Source organism: Rutidosis leptorrhynchoides, chromosome 5 (assembly GCF_046630445.1).
Source record: "Rutidosis leptorrhynchoides isolate AG116_Rl617_1_P2 chromosome 5, CSIRO_AGI_Rlap_v1, whole genome shotgun sequence".
Taxonomy (NCBI): domain Eukaryota; kingdom Viridiplantae; phylum Streptophyta; class Magnoliopsida; order Asterales; family Asteraceae; genus Rutidosis; species Rutidosis leptorrhynchoides.
In genome coordinates, this window is record NC_092337.1 from 57,026,156 (window position 1) to 57,047,349 (window position 21,194).

The 21,194-nt window shown below is 29.9% G+C and overlaps 1 protein-coding gene across 1 annotated transcript; it reads right to left on the minus strand.

Moving 5' to 3' along the window:
* Positions 1-12,040: 12,040 nt before the first annotated feature.
* On the minus strand, positions 12,041-20,652 carry LOC139848641 (homeobox protein LUMINIDEPENDENS-like). Its single transcript, XM_071838359.1, is given in 9 exon segments — positions 12,041-12,138; positions 15,077-15,153; positions 15,245-15,285; positions 15,422-15,473; positions 15,566-15,695; positions 15,928-16,021; positions 16,110-16,203; positions 16,301-16,310; positions 20,520-20,652. Coding segments are annotated over 9 exon segments (729 nt in total).
* Positions 20,653-21,194: the final 542 nt, after the last annotated feature.

Below are 21,194 nucleotides of genomic sequence, written 5' to 3' on the forward strand. Positions count from 1 at the left end.
TTGGTAACTACGATGCGTATGACGTTGATGTTCAAGGTACATATTGTGATGTTGAGGCTTGCGGTGCGGATGTTTTTGGTGGTGGTAATGGTACTGTTGGTGTTGTTGTCAGTGGTACTGTTGATACCGGAGATTCTGCTGGTGCTTGTAACCTTTGCACCATATTCTCCAAAGCCACTACCCGAGCGCGAAGCTCGTTGACTTCTTCTACTACACCTGGATGATTGGCGGTTCGAACGAGCGGATGAATAAGATCCAGAATTTGAGAGAGTATATGATCATGACTAGATACTCTGGAAATGAGACAGAAAATGGTATTACGAACAGGTTCGCCGGTAAGTGCTTCAGGTTCTTCGCCAAGAGGGAAATGTGGTGGATGGAAGGGATCGCCTTCTTCTTGTCTCCAATAATTAAGTAGGCTACGAACCCATCCCCAATTCATCCAGAATAGATGATGGCTAATAGGTTGATCCATTCCGGTTACACTGTCTTCGGAATTCAGGTAAATATCCATATCGGAATAGCTGTCAGAGTTTAAGAAATTTGAACTAGATACGGGATCCATCTTGTATAATTAGGGAGATAATTTTTGATATGAATTAGATTATAGATTTTAGTTTGGTACTCTTGAATACATAATTTACATATGTATATATAATATCAAAATTCCGTAAATTACGGAGAAATTTTCGGAAGATGGCAGTCAAAGTTTATAGTAACAGATACGCTAAGATATGAATTTTGTCTATACACTATTCATGCAATCAATGCAGTAAAACTTTTCTAGACTTAAGAATGATAAGCATGTAATTTCTAACAAGAAATGATAAGCAAAACTTTTAACATGCAGACACGGTCGAAGTCCAGACTTACTGATGCATCCTAACAACTATCAGTTAGACACACTCATGCAAGACCTGGTTCACTAGGACCAACGCTCTGATACCAACTGTGATGATCGCTCCAAATCCATATGGACGAACACGTCATTCATTGATTTCATTGCGAGGTATTTAACCTCTATATGATACGTTTTGTAAACATTGCATTCTTTTGAAAAGGCACACCATAAATGAATATTTAAATCAAAGGTTTTCGACATCTGATGATATCTACATATAGACAATCACCGTAAATAATAGATTACAATAGTACTTCCGTTGACAATGCAGTCAAAATAAGATACATGGTGATGATTTGGTGAATGCAAAGTTTCCTTGAAAAATATGCCATGTAAGACTCCATGCACATAGCTTGTCTAACATATAAGCAAACAGCGGAAGACTTCTAGGGAACCTGAGAATAAACATGCTAACAAGTGTCAACACAAAGGTTGGTGAGTTCATAGTTTTAATGTTTCGTATAATCTGTATATAAAGGTGGATCACAAGATTTCAGTTGTTTCACCTGAAACGTTTATCAAAAGATTCTACAAGATTGAGCACCCTGGTAACTAAGCTTTAACGTCTATAATAAGTACCCCTGTTTTAACATACATGCAACCAACATGTACAATACACGCAAACCAACGTGTACTAAACTCAAATAGCATACGTCTGTTTTATAGTTCAGGCTAGGGTTTCTATACCTGGAACAGACGGGGATGTCAAGCCCTATGGATCCATATACTACTACTCGCGCCCAACCAGTTCTTATAACCGGCAGTTACTAGTTACCAAAGCTAAGGGATTTTCGGTTCAAACTCAGTATAGAATTTAGTATGTACTTGTGTCCATTGTTTTTAAAATAAAGTGCAAGTATTCTCAGCCCAAAAATATATACTGCAAAATCATTTAAAAAGGGATCAAATGAAACTCACCTTAGCAGCACATAAAGTTGTTCACCAAAATGTGATCGAAACTCGGAATACCCAAATAACCGTAGATCTCAATGTATCAATATTGTGATTCAATATTGCAGGAAAGTACGTAGACGCAACGAAGATGATAAACAGTAGGTTTGACTTGCAAATAATACCCATGAACATTACCCATAACCTCCATAGCTATAACCCATAATTTCCTTAGCTCTATCCCGCTCGAAAACACATTTTGAAAGTGACCAACTCATGACCTCGTCGTAATATTTATGTATAATAATAATAATAATAATAATAATAATAATAATAATAATAATAATAATAATAATAATAATAATAATAATATAATTAATAAAATTTACAGAAGAGAAAGAAGATAAGAAAGGAGTGCACAAATTGAATCATTTTCGCTCGTTTTATAGTGTGGCCAGCCTCTGAGCTCCATGCGATCGCATGGGGAATGTGAGGGGAAACCATGCGATCGCATGGCCCCTTTTCACAGCTCTTATATGCTTGTTTTTATTCTCGTCGACATGTTATAATATAATACGTAAATCAAATTTAAAATTTTAAAAAGTCGTATTTATTAAATACTTCAGGGGTATTCTATGTAACTTATAATTAATAATTTCTATCATGTCGTTTTTATGTGAATAGTAAATGAATTAATTTAAATTCAACTATTTAAGCTACACGTTGTACGTTGTGCTTTACAAATTGTACATTATTAATTTTAACTTCGTTTCTTAAAAAAAATACAAAAATTATATCATAAAAATAAAATGACTTAACACGTAAAATTTTTAATTTGAAATAGCATCGTTTAATAGTAAATTTTTAATCATTTCGTATATAAATATTATTCGCATGATTCCGTATATATCGAAAACTCTTATATTTATTAAAATATGTATATAATACATGTTATGACATTCGTGAATCGTTGGACAAACAGGGTGGTCAACCGTTATATATAAAAAATCATTTTTTAAAAGTTTTAAAACTTGTCAAAATTCATTGCTTATCATGTCGAAAATATTAAATCATATAGAGAATTGGTTTAAATAAGTCAAAATTTTCCGGGTCATCACATATATATATATATATATATATATATATATATATATATATATATATATATATATATATATATATATATATATATATATATATATATATATATATATATATATATATATATATATATATATATATATATATATAAGTCAAATTAAAGTTGTTATAGTAATATCATTAATCTTTTCATTATTATTATTAAAATAAAAATATTAATATCAGTGTCATTATTGTTACTATATAATACATAAATATGAAATTTGATATATTACTAATATTATTTATATCATTGTTAATATCATTTTTATTATTATTGTTATTATCATTATAAAATAACTTAATAGTATTTTTTATTTATTTTTATTATTATTATTAAAATTATTATTATTATTATCATTTATCATTTGTTATTATTTGCAATTATTATTATTAGTAATATCATTACTAATAATATTATTAGTATTTTTATACTTATTATCATTATTATTAATATTATTATTAATTATCATATTTAATTATTTATTATTGTTAATATAATTATATAATTATTATTATTATTAGTATTATTATTAATATACTTATTTATTATTAATACTAAATAAATAAATAAAAATTTGATACGGACATATATATATATATATATATATATATATATATATATATAATTATATATATATATATATATATATATATATATATATATATATATATATATATATATATATATATATATATATATATATAAACGGGTTCCAGTCCTTTTCCTATCTTTCTTCTTGATTACACGATTGAATCCACAAACAAATTAGGTATTAATCTGCTTTTTAATTTTAAATTGGATAGTATCTGTTTTTTTTAATTTTTTTTTCTAATCGTGATTAAGCTTTTTATCCTCCTGTCGACCCAATTTTCATTATAAAACAATAAATTCCAGCTTTACACCACTGATTATAAATTACACATTGCTATTTAAACTGCTAATGCCCATCAGGAATGGAAACAGAAAAGAAAAAAAACGAATTTAAATAATAAAAAAAAGGGTTCTGCTCTGTTCATGTTCGTTTTTTTTAATTCATCGAATTCTTAATGATTTTAAAAATATATAAATGTAGAGTTGTTTGAAATCGTCTAGTCAAACTATCTGTAAAATATCAAACTTCAATTCTTTCAAACGATTTCGAATTTGAGAGTCAAAGATTTAAAATCAAAAGTCAACCGTTGTGTTCATCATTAAATTCGAGTTCGATTTAAAGTTTCAATTTCAATTGTTGATTTCAAAAGTTTATAGGAACGATTTAAGATCCATTTCATGTTGAAACTATAATCTAAAACTCTTTAAATTTTAAGTTTTGATTTTGAGTTCAATAAATATTTAACGGGTGCTGTTCTTTGAGAATTTCATATTTTATTTATGCTGTTATGAATCAAAATAAATCACAGTTAATGGTAATCACTGCTAAGGATCTATTTCAAATGTTGTTGGGCATTAATTGATTGATTCACATATTTGTGATTCATCTCTAGTCGATAACAGTTAAGAAGAAGAGAGAAAAGGAAAATGAGTTAAATACATTTGAATTGTAGAATTAATCAGAAAAACTGATTTGGAAGAATGGTTTGGGTATGTTTGTGTTAAGCAGGAGGTCTCGGGTATTATTATTATTATTATTATTATTATTATTATTATTATTATTATTATTATTATTATTATTATTATTATTATTATTATTATTATTATTATTGTTATTATTATTATTATTATTATTATTATGATGTTAACATTAATAATATAATTAATATTATTATCATTTTTGTTATTAAGTAACATAAGTATTATTAGTGTTATTATTATTAATATTGATATAAGTATTATTATGATTAGAATTATTATTATTATTATTATCGTTATTATGAAAATAACACAAACTATTATTATTATCATTAATATTAGTATTAGTACTATTTTATAATTATTAGTATTATTATAATTATTATTATTAACATAAGTATTATTATTATTATTATCAATATCATTCTTATTATTAGTATTACCATTATTAATAAAATTATTATTATTATTAAAAGAATCAGTATTATCAAAACTATCATTTTTAACAAGATAAATATTTTGTATATAAGAAAATATACTTATTACATACTATGATTTTATTAATATTTCATATAAAGATATATCAAACATATTAATATTTTTATATAAATACTTCCATATAACAAACTAATGATCTTTAAATATAATACTAATTATATATATATATATATATATATATATATATATATATATACAAAATAACTATATATTAATCATTATATATATATATATATATATATATATATATATATATATATATATATATATATATATATATATATATATATATATATATATATATATATACAAAATAACTATATATAACATATAATTTAAGATACAATATAAGTATATGTTTCTAAATGGAATTTAGTATAAATTCTATATAACTACAAATATATATAAATAATATATATTAATATATATACTTGATATAGGTTCGTGAATTCGAGGACAACTCTACACTTGTTCAGTACCGTCATATGCATATTTACTACAAACTATCATATCGTATCGTGAGTTCATATGCTCCCTTTTTATATATATTTTTGGGCTGAGAATACATGCGCAACTTTTATAACTGTTTTACACGTTATACACAAGTACTCAAACTTTTATGCTATATACGTGCTTTGGCATGCTAAATCCCCACCGTAATATCGTTAATTGCTGAGGTATAAGATGCAAACTTAGTTATTATGAGTAGCGCTACTGAGAGTGACGTCTCTGTCCATTTGACCGTTGGTCTTTGGATACATAATAATGATTCAACGACATGAATAACAAGTGTCACGGGGTAACTATTGTTTAGTCGCGATATTACAAACAGCAACTCTTTCTATTGATATATTTGGTATCAATCAACTTTAAACTGAAATCTTGTGGTCTAATGCTATACTGAACTATTGATTTATGATAAACCTATAAACTCACTCAACCTCGTGTTGACTTTTTAAAGCATGTTTATTCTCAGGTACTTAAATATTGCTTCCGCTGTATATCTGCTGCTTTGATGATGATTGCTTACTATGCTTGGAGTCTTCATTACATATCATATCAATTAAAGACATTTAATGCTCAAAATACAATGTAATCTATTTATCTTCCGCTGCAAAACTCAATAAAACGTCTCATATAGAGTCGTTCTCGTTTATACAACTGTGATTTGATATAATTAGTCACAAATACCCCAGGCCCTATTTGGGGGTGTGACAGTTTGCCTTAAGGATCTCATTCCCAGGCGGCTCTAGGCTCAACATTTGACTCCTTAAAAGTCAAGTGAACCAAAGTTCTTAAATCTGATATGTTATACGTAGCAAAGTTTGAATATTTTCTGATTTTTTGATTCTTGGTTATAGGTTTGATATGCCATTCTCATTGTCATATTTCAAATTTTAAGTTACTATCTAAATTTAGAATGTAACACCGTACATTTTATATGAAATTACAGCGGAAGTATTAGAACACATTATATTTAAACATAATATAATATAATATAATATCATTAACAACCACGACCGGTGTTACTATTACAAAACATTCGTCAAAGTGTTATTATTATTAAAGACATCAGAGTATCAATAGTCGTGTCAAAAGCAACATGAGCAAAACACAGCTTCTCTCGTTCTAAAACATGCATTACTTCTAACCTGCAAGGAAGGAAATATGGGGGATTATCATAACACTAAGTGAATGAAATGCCCTGACGAATATCACTATATAGTCACAAGCCTAACTTCAATCTAAAACAACAAGCACATACATGTAGTATAGCAAGAGGACCAACGGCATGTCCAGGCTTGCAACCACTAGCTGATCAAGCTAGAGTTCACTGATGGTCCTTGCTACTGGCTCTACAGAATATTGTATGTAGAGTTCGAACTAAAAATTGTTTGAACGAGTGGTAGATAGATAGATCTCGAAAAATCACACACATTTAAAAAACGGTGACTAAATCGGATTTACGAATCAAAATTTATGATCGTTCTCGAACAGGTGTTAGAGCACAAATTCGTGTGAACTCAGTGTAAATTTTGGCTGTTAGAACACATATATGTTCGAGCATAGCAACTTTTTGAGTTCGAACTCCCAAGCTTAAGTTAGAGCAAAATTTTGTTCTATCGCGCAGTTTATTCAGCTATTTTTTTCTAAAAAGTGTAAAATGTAATAAAATTTTATAAAAAATGTATCTGAGCTATTTTCTTTTAATAATAACAGAATAAAAGAGAATAACTTAGAAGGTGTTTGGCATAACTCTAGAAAGTTTCAGGGACAGATATTTCGTAGTCTAAAAATCAAGTGTAATCAGATATGTTGCTGTCAAGATATGTTGTTATCGTTAGATTTGGTAACTACTTTCCAATAGATTTTTTTAAGAAAGAACACCAGTATTTAACTTATCTTACAATGTCCATTTAATTTATTATTATTTAAATTAATAAGTAATACTCGTATTAGTTAACAAATACTACGTAGAATAATAAAATAAAATAGGACCAACTGAAGTGGAGGAAAATTCCACCCAAGCTGTGTCGACTTGATAGTGAAAGGAACCAACTCACTTATTCAAATGGTTTCTAGATTGACCAAAACGACGCTCATTAACTTAATTACTCGTTTAAAAGTGGATAATTTTTTCAAAACAATATATTAGTCAAATAGAAACCCCAAAAAAATGATATAAATTAAATACTTAAGATATCATGTGTGTCTAATGATACGCATAACCTTATTGCTTTGAAATAATAATCCACTTTAAACGAGTTAAACCCAAAGGAAAAAAATATATATATTAAATACATAAGATAGCATGTGTGCCTAATGATGATACACAGATACATAGCTTATTTGCTTGCATTATTTCTATTGCTTGCATTTAGTTATAAGTCTTTTTCAAAGGCCACATGGTGCAACATTTTAACACGTACTTCTAAATGGCACATTAACGTCACATCAGCACAAACACTTTAACATTCCTTTCACATTTCATTCACTAAACCCTCACAATCATAAACTTCATCACCACACTTTAACCATTTTTAATTATTATTTAAAACTTAAAATATAAATAACATTTATAAAGTAAAAAAAAAAAAAAACGGATTAGAGAAAGAAAAAAAAATGGATTACATTAATTAATAAAAATACGCTTACATTACAATTAAAATTAAACTGCGAGTACATAAAAAAAACGAGTACATAAAAAAACGAGTGCATAAAAAAATACGAATAAATAAACTAAATATCGATTAATTGGTATAATAACCATCCTCACTACGATCAGGTACGTGAGGAAGATCGTCCCAAATATGTTTCGTATACAACACGACATTTGTCGAGTTGATTATTGCGGTTCCGAGTAGCCACGCCCATTTAGCGTTATCCTCGAGCCACTCGAATACCTTCTTTTCGTCATTACAGTAAGAAAAATGCGAAACCTCGTCGCAATCAGCGGTTCTCCTTAAATGATCGAACAAATCGCTAACGTAAAGGCCGGTAACCGCCACATCTAAGGTATCGACCCTCCCACCATCGTATCGGTCAATGTCATCGGAAAATAACCCGCCGCCGTGAACCTCGAACGTAACCGTGTTTGTGATAACCATTTTTGTGTAAAAATTGAGAGTGAAAAATGTATGTGTGAGATAATTTGAGAGTGAAATTGTATGATTTTGGTTAAGTAATGGTGTATATACATATATACATATGAAATGGGTTGGAAAAAAGAAAAGGAAAAAAAGGAAACGTACTAGCCGTTTGAAAAAAAAAAGTGGGGCACACTAATCCAGCCGTTAGGCTCGTTACAGGGTCCACTGGCGAGCCATTTAATGGTTTGCTGGTGGTGGCTGTTAACGTTTAATGGTCGATGACAGTGGTGGCTAACGGATCATTGCATCCGGCCTAATCCCCTCCCTATAAATAATGGGTGAAACCATATACACAAAGAAATGAGGTTATTTACGGTTTTAGAAACAACATCCCTCTTTGACCCCTCTCCCTCTACATGATTGTTAACCTGAGTTTTTCAAAGACAAAATTGCTGAAATGGTCCCTGGAGTTTGTATCAAAATGCTGATTTTGTCCCTGTGGGTTTTTTTTGATGGATTTCGTCCCCGTGATTTGCAAATGCTGCTGATTTCGTCCCTCAGACTGACAGACGTTAAAAAATCCGTTAACTCCAGTCATGTGGTAGACATGTGAGGGTATTTTTGTCTTTTTTCTTCATTTTCTTCTCAACACATCTATCATCTGCATCTTTATCCTCTTTATCCCTAAAATGAAAGAACAAACCCTAATTTCTTTTTGTCTTTTTCACCTCTATTTCATACATCATAATCCAACTTAATCATCATTTCAAAATTATAAACACTCTAGTTATAATCATCTTACCTAATTATAAACCTAACTTAATCTCCTACCCATTTACAAGTCGAGATATGAAGCTAAATAATTTCACATACCCATTTACAAGTGCGTCTTATTCCCGAAACCCAATTTCGGTTTCATCTTGTTCACTCTTCATCGTCTCCAACAAGGATTTTTAAAACTTCATCAAATCGTAACCTCAACCACTTTTTGATTTTCCGGTTGTTGGTACCAGATTACGGTTCGTAAACATCGTCATGTGCAATCGATTCAGATCTGAAACTGATTTAAGATGTCAGAATGAAGTTTTCGATTTAGGTGCAATCGATTCAGATCTAAAACTGATTTAAGGTGCAATCGATTCGATTCAGATCTGAAACCGATTTAAGTTTGTAACAAATTTTCGTTTGTATCTGTTTGCGTTGTATCTGATTCAGATCTAAAAACTGATTTGTAACCTTATATTGGAAACTTACGAAAGTGAAGTAGGATTTGTATGTGATTTAGAATTGTTCCGATTTGATTTTTTGTTTGAAAACATATGAAAACGTGTTTGATTTTGAAAACTTACGAAGGTGAAGTAGGCTTTTGACTTTCAAGTTTAAAGTGTATGATTCATTTGTTCAAATTATAAATGGGTTTCAGATTTTTAGATCTTGATTATGGGTCTGTTGTTGAATTTTAACTTACAATTTAGTTTTAGAATTTACTTGGTAGTGATTTGGGTATTAGTTTTAGAGATTTAATGGTATTTTTTTGATTTAGGGAAGAAAAACATAGATGATGAAATAAATGGCAGATGATAAATTAGAAGATAAAAGAGAAGAAAAGTGTAAAAAGACAAAATTACCCTTATGTGCAAGGCATGTGATGTGAGTTAACGTATTTTTTTAACGTTCGTCAATCAGAGGGACGAAATCAGCAGCATTTGCAAATCACGGGGACGAAATCCATAAAAAAAAAACAATAGGGACTAAATCAGCATTTTGGTACAAACCACAGGGACCATTTCAGCAATTTTGTCTTTTTCAAATGTCATCGACATTTAACAATGGACGAAACATTTAATCGAGACCTCATCTTGACTATAATTATTCATGGTAAATAAATAGAGTTAAATAATCTTGTCTTTAGACAATATCATTGCACTTAAACATCTATACTGATAATTTACAATTTGAAAAAGTTGCTATCATTCTAAAAATTAAATATTGATAAAACTAACATTTCTTCTAAAAGTTATTCCTAAAATATAAAATCAATGTAATTATTATTTAACTATAAAAGCTTAGTTCATGATTCACATCGTCATATAATGTGGACAAAACTACAAAGAAAGTTCAAAATCCTCATATCCTTGGGACGTATGAGTCCAACCTACCATTTATTTTATTTGAAGTACCTATTTTTAAAGAGGCTAATTAAATTAGACTTTTTTGCTCCGTTGGTCCTTCAATTATACACGAAATTGCAATCCGAGTCCCTCAAGTTTTTTTGGATTTTCGAGTCCTTAAAATTGCAAAATTTTGCAATCCGAGTCCCTCCGTCTAACTTCCGTCTAAATTGGCCGTTAACCTTTGACATGTGCCATGCATGTGAGGGTAAAATCGTCTTTTTACTCCTTTCTGTGATTGTATCAAACTTGAAGCTTTCGACAGATCTGTAAACCTGAAACATTTTTTTCTCATTTTCTTATAAATCATCAAGTGAGAAATAAGTATAGGTAGTAGAGATATCTAATTTATCTAATTTATTGATATAATTATTAAGCATGTTATGCGCATTATAATACACTTTGGCAATCCTCAACCTTAAACCATTAGCTTTTATGGTTATATATAACAACCCTCATTTTTCCTTCATGAAATGACAGAAATGCCTTAGGGTTCATCGTTTGTTTGTACATTATAACTAGGGTTGTTATCCGGAGATAGTAAAGGGAGTAATTAATACTAAAACCCTAATATTATTTAAAACCTTAAATCAAATCCTAAACATTAAATACTAAACCCTAATACCATTTAATATTAAATATTAAACCCAATTCCTAATAACCATTATTATTATTAACGTTAATAATGTAATTAAATAAAATGTAATAAAATGTAACCCTCCTAATAAAAATAATAAAGTATATAATATATATATAATCTGTAAAAAAAAAAAAATTATAATAGATATATAGATTAAAGAAATCGGCTAGGGGTTTAAATAAAAGGAAATACATGATCTTTAAGCTAACAACTTGACCCCTAAGCTAAACTAATCGTAATCCTAATCTAGTAAGCTAATCCTAATCCTTAATCACCAAGTAATGCTAAGCACTCCTAGTTTGAGTACAAGTCTTGTTAGTCCCCTATAAAAAGGAACCCTTGGCTTTGTTGTTTTCATAATCTGCATACTAAAAATTCATACTCAAACCCACCCTCCCTCTTGTATTGCTCGACAGTTTTTGCTATCCCTTTCCCCTCCTTTTTGTCGACTAAACAGCCCTCCATCACAGCTATATTAGTCGACCATAAACCCCCCAAAACAGCCTGCTTTTGTAGCCCAAACAGCCTCCATTCAATCACCTCCATTCAGCCTGCAAATCGACTCACCAACAACACCTAAACAGTCGCTAATTGCTGCTTATTTTCTGCTGTAAATCCGCCACCTTAACAGCCTTTTTAGTTGACATCCTGCTCTTGTTTTCCTGCTGCAAATACGCCTTCAAAACAGCCCCTATTCGACCATAGTAGCTGCATTTTTTTCTGTTTCCTGCTGTCTTTTTCGAGCCCAACAGGCTGCTATATTGTAGCTGTGATTCGCCATCTTTTTACAGCTTTTTCTTGCTGTAAATCGCCACATAAACAGCCCCAAAAAGTGCTCCTATTGCTGCATTTTCCTGCTGTGATCCTGCTGTATCTGTGCAAAGAAAACAGCCCAAGAAACAAGCTATTTGGGGCGTGATTCGTTGCTGCTGTTCCTGCTGTTTCTGTCGAGCCAAAAACAGTCCGAAAACCCTTGGTTTGGATCGTAACTTGCTGATGGTTCATGTTTCTGTTGCAGTCCACATTCATCATCAATTTTCTTGATCTTAATCTTCTTAAGGTAGCCCTAAAACCCTAGTAAATCTTGCTTTGAATCAATTAATTTTAAGTTATTTATAAGCATATTGTTATAAGTATTATGATGTTCAATAAAGATGATTAATGAATAAAGTATGATAAAAGATCATGGTTAAGTTAAAAGTAATAAGGTTATTATGATTATAAAGTGTTAATAATTTGTAAATTAATAAGAATGTTAAAAATTATAATTAATAAGTATTATGATATGGTGCATGAAAGATTATGATTTGAGGTTAAGTAATTAATTTGATAAAGAACTAGTTTAAAAAGTATGATTAAATCAAATTATGATCATGTAGTAATAACTTGTTAACTTATTGAATAAGATTAAAGGGTAATGAAGATAATGAATTATAAGATTTAACAAGCTAGATTGTAAGTATTATGATTGTGAAGTATTAGTAACTTGATAATTATTAAGAATAAGATTATGATTTTATGTAAAGGTAATAAGGATAAGTATGATCATGAAGATTAATAATTTGTTAATGATTAATGAAAAAGGTTAAAAGTATGATCATAAGAATATGATTATGGCATAAGATATGAGTATGAATTGAATAGATTAATAAGTTACTAGGTTATGAATAATTATTAAGATTATGATTTTATGTGATGATTAATGTTATTAGGTTATTATCATGATAAAAAGTTATGATTTTATGTGAGAATGAATAATGGTTAGTAATAATTGATGGTGGAATAATAAATAATGAAGATGATATATGTGCATGCATGCATGCATACGTACGTATGTACATATATATATAAGTAGGTATATGTTTGTGTATATATTTAGGTATATACATACGTGTATATGTATATGTATATATGTATGAATTCGTACGTATGAATGTATGAATGAATGTGTATTATGTAAGTTATAAAAGTTAGTAAACATAGTAATAAAAAGTAATAAGTATATATATGTATCATCTTACACTTATATATATGTAACACCTACACCTAATATATATATATATATATATATATATATATATATATATATATATATATATATATATATATATATATATACACCATATAGTTATGAATACATACATGTATAATAATAATAAAGGAAGTATATATGTATGTATCACATAGGTATAATTATATATGTAACATATAATGATAAGTACATAATAGTTGAATAAATAAAGACTAATAATACTATTATTAGTATAACCTATACACTTATCTATATAGTAACACTTAAGTACACTAAGTATATTATCACTTATATAAATATAATTTTTCTCGAAAAACGGTCACTGCTAATATAGTTTGCTATATTAATAAACAAACTTTATGTCTATTAGACATTAATTAATCGAACATTATATCTCTAGGTTGAGATCTCCGATTACATTCTCCATTCGTACTACTTGCGTGGATCTGCTTGCTTGCTATTAAGGTGAACTTCATAGCCCCACTTTTTAATTATCTTTATATACTTGTTTTATAAACTTTGGGGTGAGACACATGCTTGCTTTTAAACTGTTTTACGATTAGACACAAGTACATGAAAACTTTATTAGTTCAAACTGTGCTAACATGCTTTGATTCATGCTAAATCCCTACCATGATATCGTTAATTGCTGGAATTTGGCAAGCTTAGTTATTGTGAGTAGCGCTACTGAGAGTGACATCTCTACCCATTGGCGTAATCGTCAAGGGGGTACATAATAGTGATTCAACGACACTGACAGTTCAAGGTGTCATAGGGTAACTTTGTTTAGTCTCGATATCATATACCCCAGCACTACTACCGTACTGATTAAACTTTATAATTAAATCTTGTGGTCTAAAAACTTGTTATGATTATTAAACCTATGTTGTTCACTCAACCATTTTGGTTGACACTTTTAAGCATGTTTTGTCTCAGGTGAAGACTGCTAAAGATTATTTGCTATTTGGACTTTGCTGCTTTTGGAGTCCGCATATATACATTCATATTATTGCATTAGAATATTAAAGTATACAATTGTAATGACTTAATACTTTCCGCTGCTTTAATACATTGGTTATCAGTTAAAACGTCTCATATAGAGTCGTTCTCGTTTATACATTCTTGTGTTGTGATATTGTGAAGTCATATTTCCCCTGCCCTATTTGGGGGTATGACATTATACTTCTTATTTACAAATTGGCAACTCTCAGCCTAAAACCGTTAGCTTTTAAGATGGTACTTCTAGTTTACATGTTTGTTAGACGATCGAGGCATAGAACATAAACCAAATTAAGCCATACATGTCTAAATTGCCACCGCTAGTCCAAATATGTTCTTAATCAGTTTATGTAAGGTTTCCCTGTTCGGAGTACCAGGGAAGGAATGCATTTTCTACTCAGATGTAGACGACATATCCGAATATCTAGCGACCGTTTCCGACCCATTTCACTGACCACCACAAGATATGCTTCTTATGATGTGACGTTTGATTTAATTTTATTTTGAGGAGTCACGTATAAGCTATATATAAACTTTAATAGTTAATACTTGTTTCCTATTACAAAGGTGGTTGATGTATGTTAAGTTATTATAGATAATGCTTTACGTTTCCATTGAAAACGCAAAAACCCCAAGGATACGAGATGAAGATACACCTTTGAGAAGCTTTGTATTTGGGTCATCAGAAGGCGATGTGAGCAATTTCATCGACTGTGGCCTGGGAATGAGAATCAACAAATCGGGTTAAGCACTCGAAATTATTGCTCTTACAACAGCATTTGAACTTGATCATCACAATTATTATATACCTGGAGTTTTCAGCGTTCTCTTACAATGCATATATAGCTCACTATTCAAGACAAAATACATTTAGAAAATTACCAAATACTCTTTAAATTGAATGAAATATAAGGAGAGGATTGGAATAAGCCTAAAGGAACCACTAAAAATAAGAAAATTTTGAAGATAGAGTGAAAGAAACTCACAGGGTTGTCTACTGTTGACTCCAATGATTCATTTTCCATGATTTCAATAATGCTATATATACCATTCATTAAAAACAATCATTAAAGAAACAATGGCAAGAATATCGGCACACATAGAAACACAAACAATAGCTTGCCAGTTGCCTTTGCTTCAGTAGCATCTCATTTTGAGCATCAGCTGGGGAAATGTTGGTATTGGGCTTTCTATTTGCTTGACTTCTTGCAAATATCTTGCTCCATCGAGACAACAATTTTTTAGCCCTGTTTGAGATATCTGATCTTCAAAACAGATAATGAGATTCAAATAACAAAAGAGCAAAACACAAAAGCAGCTACGTGATACATGATTTCAACTACCATGAAAAGTGCTGCACCAAAGAAATCTTAATTAATAGGTAGAGCATAAAAAAATTTCATCTTTACAAACTTAAATTCTATGTATGCAAAATAGCTTCCTACAAAAAAAAAAACAAATAACTTTACAGTACCAACCAAATAAAACACACCCGATTTTCGGTAAAACCGAAGTTTGTTGACACTTTGCAATATTGCTAACATGTGAGCTGGGAGAGCTTTATGTAAGGGCAGATGGCAAAGAACCTAAAGATAGCTCCATTCAGTTATTTATAAGTAAAATACATATTGAATAGTATACATGTAACAAATTTATGCTGCAGAATATATATACCCTAAGAATGACATGAAGAACAGTTGTTTGCTCTTCGATTGCTGCTTGACTCAGCCATGGAACTAAAATAATCACACCACCTTTTGTCAAGAACCTGCAATTTCATAAAATGATGATTAAATCTAATAAATCTCTGATTAATAGACAATTAGACAATGATAGCTACTAAATGGAGAATAAAATAAGAATACCAATAAAGCACTGAATCAAAGATAAAAAGTATGAATTAAAGATAAAAAAAAAGGTAAAAATTCGAATTAAAAAGTTGAGGGACTCGGATTGCAATTTTGTGTATAAACGAAGGACCAACGAAGCAAAAAAGTCAAAGAAAAGAGTAAAAAGACGATTTTACCCTCACATGCATGGCACATGTCAAAGGTTAACGGCCAATTTAGACGGAGGGACTCGGATTGCAAAATTTTGCAATTTGAAGGACTCGAAAATCCAAAAAAAAACTTGAGGGACTCGGATTGCAATTTCGTGTATAATTAAAGGACCAACGGAGCAAAAAAAGTCGGTGATTTTAGTGTCATCAGACATTTGGTGTGATAAAGTGATTTATTTGAGACAAATAGATCTCGTGTTAAGCTTATTACAAGTTAAGAGAGTGTGGAATGCACACTTGTTTAAGCTAACTATAATCATTAAGTTGAAAAGTTATGTTGGTTAGTTGGTGTCTTTTTGACCAATAGACACAACTATCCATGATTTTTTACTACTTTTAATGATATGGTATAACTTTATGAAATGGTAGAACTATGGTGCCTTTACATCAAAAGGTGTGACATTCATGAAAAACTTTACACCAAAAGATGCAATTTTCATTGTGAAAGATATAACATTTTATACTCTATAAATAGAGTGATCTTGTCGCAAAATGATGATGATGAAAACATGAAATTCACGATATACAAATTTTCTATGTTCTTGACTCTAAATTTTAATTGTTGATGTTGAAGTTGTGTCTTTATCTTATGTTAATAAAGATTTTGTGTAATCCTAAGACAATATATTTATATATGATCGAAATACTTTAATAGAAAAGTATTTACACGATTTAAAAGTATATTCAGTCATTCCTTATACCCTATATCTAATAAAAAAAATACACGTCAACAGAAAATGAAGTAACAAATCATTATGTACCTTTGTCTTAAATCACCTTGTCTAATACATAATAAAATTATTTTTTATATTTTACTTTGTTGCTAGTTACTAGTTGTGGCGCCCTCGCTATGCGGCCGAAGAACGTTAGCTAAATTCGATTATGAAAAGTAAAGAAAAAAATAGAAGCAAATGACATAAACTGAAATGGGTAAAAAAACTTAAAGTATAAAAAAAATCAAATAATAACAATAACATAAAATAACAATTATATTAATAGTAGCAACATTAACGATTTGTAATAAGTGAAAAGTTATGTAGTTGATTATTAGTAAATGGAATGTTATGTGTTTGATTTCTAATAAACGTAAAGTTAAATCATAATAATAATAATGGTGGTTGAATTATGGAAGATTGAAAGTTTGTTGTAAAATTATAGAAATCATAAAGTTCACTATTTATAAGGTTTTACCTTTTAGTAAATATGTATAATATAATTATGTGGTCGATTTATAATGAATGAGAGGTTTTATATTTAAATTATAAAATGTGAAAAGTTTGTAATAAGTTTATAAAAGCTATAAATTTAACTATTATAAAGGGCGTGGTTGATTTTTTTTTTTTAAAAAAGTTTGTTGTAATTTTGTAAACCTTATAAACTTCACTATTCATTTTCCCTATTACTTTTAGATATATAGAATATAACTAGTTGTGGAGCCCTCGCTTCGCGCCGGGGGCTCCGTTTTGAATGCGAATTAAAAAAAAGTCTTGATCTATTTTGTAAAAAAGAATTTTTTTTCGACATAACATTGAAGGGTTGTTCCTTTTGTGAAAGTTGCTTCTTTTAGCGTTCGGGTTTTATTTTAAAAAAAAAAGTTAGTAAAGTGGGGGTTCGATTTGTATTTTAATAAAAGTTAGTGGGTTAAGTTTGTGAAATTTGAAAAAACTTTACGTATAAAGTGGGGGGTTCGATTTGTATTTTAATAAAAGTTAGGGGGTTAAGTTTGTGAAAATTGAATATTAGTAAAAAAAAAAAAAGTTAGTAAAGTGGGGGTTCGATTTGTATTTTAATAAAAGTTAGGGGGTTAAGCTTGTGAAATTTGGAAAAAATACACGTATAAAGTGGGGGGTTCGATTTGTATTTTAATGAAAGTTAAGGGGTTAAGTTTGCGAAAAGTGTAAAAATGAATAGTACTATTCATTTTCACTTTACCTATAGGTATATAATAATAATAATAATAATAATAATAATAATAATAATAATAATAATAATGAATAGTTATTAGATAGTAAAAATTGTGTGGCGAGTTTATAATGATTGAGAGGTTTTGTGTGTGAGAAGTTTGTGGTAAGTTTGTGAAACTATAAAGTTAAGTGTTAGAAAGAGTGGGGTTGAATTGTAAAAAAAAAAGTTTGTTGTAAATTTGTGAAGCCTATTAAGTTTACTATTCAATTGGGCTTTCTCATTTAGATATATAGGTATAACTCGCTATGCTAATTCACTACTCTATCATGAGCACTTAATATTACCAACCCGTACCATGGGCGATTGGTCTGTCATTATCGTATTTTTTAACGGCGATATCGACATTGAATGTTTTCATTTGCCACTCACACACGCGTTAGGAGGAAACTCGTCACGCATCATCGCCGCATTGGGTACCCGATGTGCTTTAGATTAAACCGAGAGGCTTAAGGCATGCAACGTATCACCCCAATAGTGTTAAACAATATGAACCCCAAGCTCAAGTTTAATATGTGGGCTTGGGTCCATTAGGTTTTAGATGTGGTTTAGGGTTCTAGTACTCTATAAATATAAATATCGTCTACTATTATCAATAAGATTCACGGGTTCATATTGTTTAATATGGTATCCGAGCCAATACTCCAGTTATGTAACCGCTTCTGTTTCATGTTGGTTATCCTCCGATCACCTATTAAATTTTGTGGTGATCCGGAGGGATCCAACTTTATCTTCTCTCTCGCAATTGTTCTTTTATTTTTTATTTCTTAATTTTCTAGCCGTGTAGTCGACAACCAACAGCAACTTAAAACACCACCGATTACTTTTTTTTCTTGCAAACCAATCATGAACGACCATCATGTTTTATCTATTTATTTTGTTTGTTCTTGCTTTATGTGAATGCTACCCAGCTTTTTTATTCACGTTTGTTTTTTTTTTTTTTTTAATTTTCCCTTTTAATCTCCAATTTCTTCTCAATATTAAAAACAAAATTAAATAAACATGAAAAGTTCATCGCATCTTCAGTAGGTTTTTGTTTTACAACTTTTTTCTTTCCTTAAACAATCACCTGCAATAATAATCGGCGTAGGGCTGAACTGCATAGCTTGACTAGGTTCCAAATCCCAAAAAAGAGAATATAGTCAAAATTCTTTTTTTGCAACGTTGAAGAATACTGTTATCGTCGACAAAAATAGCATATAAAAAAAGCGGTACTTGATCCTTGGGCACAACAAGCCACGACGTAAAAGAAAAAAAAGGTTGCGGAAAAGGAGAAGCCGTCAAAGAGATCTGCAACTCTACAAACGATTACAATTTATTTAATGCGACAAATAATAGGAAAAAAGAGTTACTTTTATTTATTTTTTTTAGCATTTTTTCAATATTTACGTTTTCTTCCAGTCCGAGCTTTCGCGATTTCGCCGCTCGAACTGCGGGGGAGTGTTAGACATATTAGCTAGGCCCAAGTTTAATACGTGGGCTTGAGTCCACTAGGTTTTAGATGTGATTTAGGGTTCTTGTACTCTATAAATATAAATATCGTCTACTATTATCAATAAGATTCACGAGTTCATATTGTTTAACAATTCACACACACACATATATTTTTTGGGTAAGGCAACACACACACACACACACACACACACACACACACACACACACACACACACATATATATATATATATATATATATATATATATATATATATATATATATATATATATATATATATATATATATATATATATTAACCACTTCAATTTATGTCCATTCATTCTATTTTTTCCTTATTTTTCTCAATCAAGTTTAGCTAGCATTCTTTCGTTGCAACACAAGGGCACCCAAACTCATACGAATATCAAAATCTAGTTTTATTCTTCTTGGCCCATTCGTATTATACTTAACTAATTAGTTGAATAATTAATTAATTAAGTGTTTTTTGTTTATTATTGGAATAATATATATTGCATATATAATATATATTATTAATTGACGTCTAGATGTATATGTGTTTGACATTGAAAGCTCACATGAATTCGGTCATATAGTTATGTGTTCTACCTTGTGCATAAATCTTACAAACTTTCACTTGTGCACGGCACAACACCATGTAACTATACAAACAATAGTTAGTGTCTAGCAACACACCAATATCCCTAAATTCACGTGAGGGTGGTTTCTCAAAACTGTTCATAGTAAATGTTAAATGTCATTTGCCCATTTGTTTCAGATACTTTAGTTAAACTTTATACATGGATCATTATTCATTCGCATTTGTCTAACAATTTTGTTTCTCGATTCTCATAACTGAACTACATCACCAAATTAATTAAGTATCATCTTAATTGCATTTGGGTGCGACCATACAATTATTTTACTCATTCATCAAGGAGCTCAAAAGTATCTAATTGTTTATACGTGTCTGTCATAAGCTTTACATTGAACCTAATAATGTCCTTTATAACGACCTTATTCAGGACAACGTTTAACCATATCAAAGTATAAAGATCCACACATCGAAATTGGCGTGTATCTCAAGTCGAAGGACAATATGACTTTAAACACTTGCGAATTTCACTATTGACAAAGATCCGTGCAGCGAAAACTCGACGGTTGGGTCATTCCAATGTGCATCACAATGAACATATGTGAATTTGATGGTAACACCATACATATCACTATGGATCATATCTATATTTGTCTAAATTTGATGTTACTCCCCTATCATGAATGGAA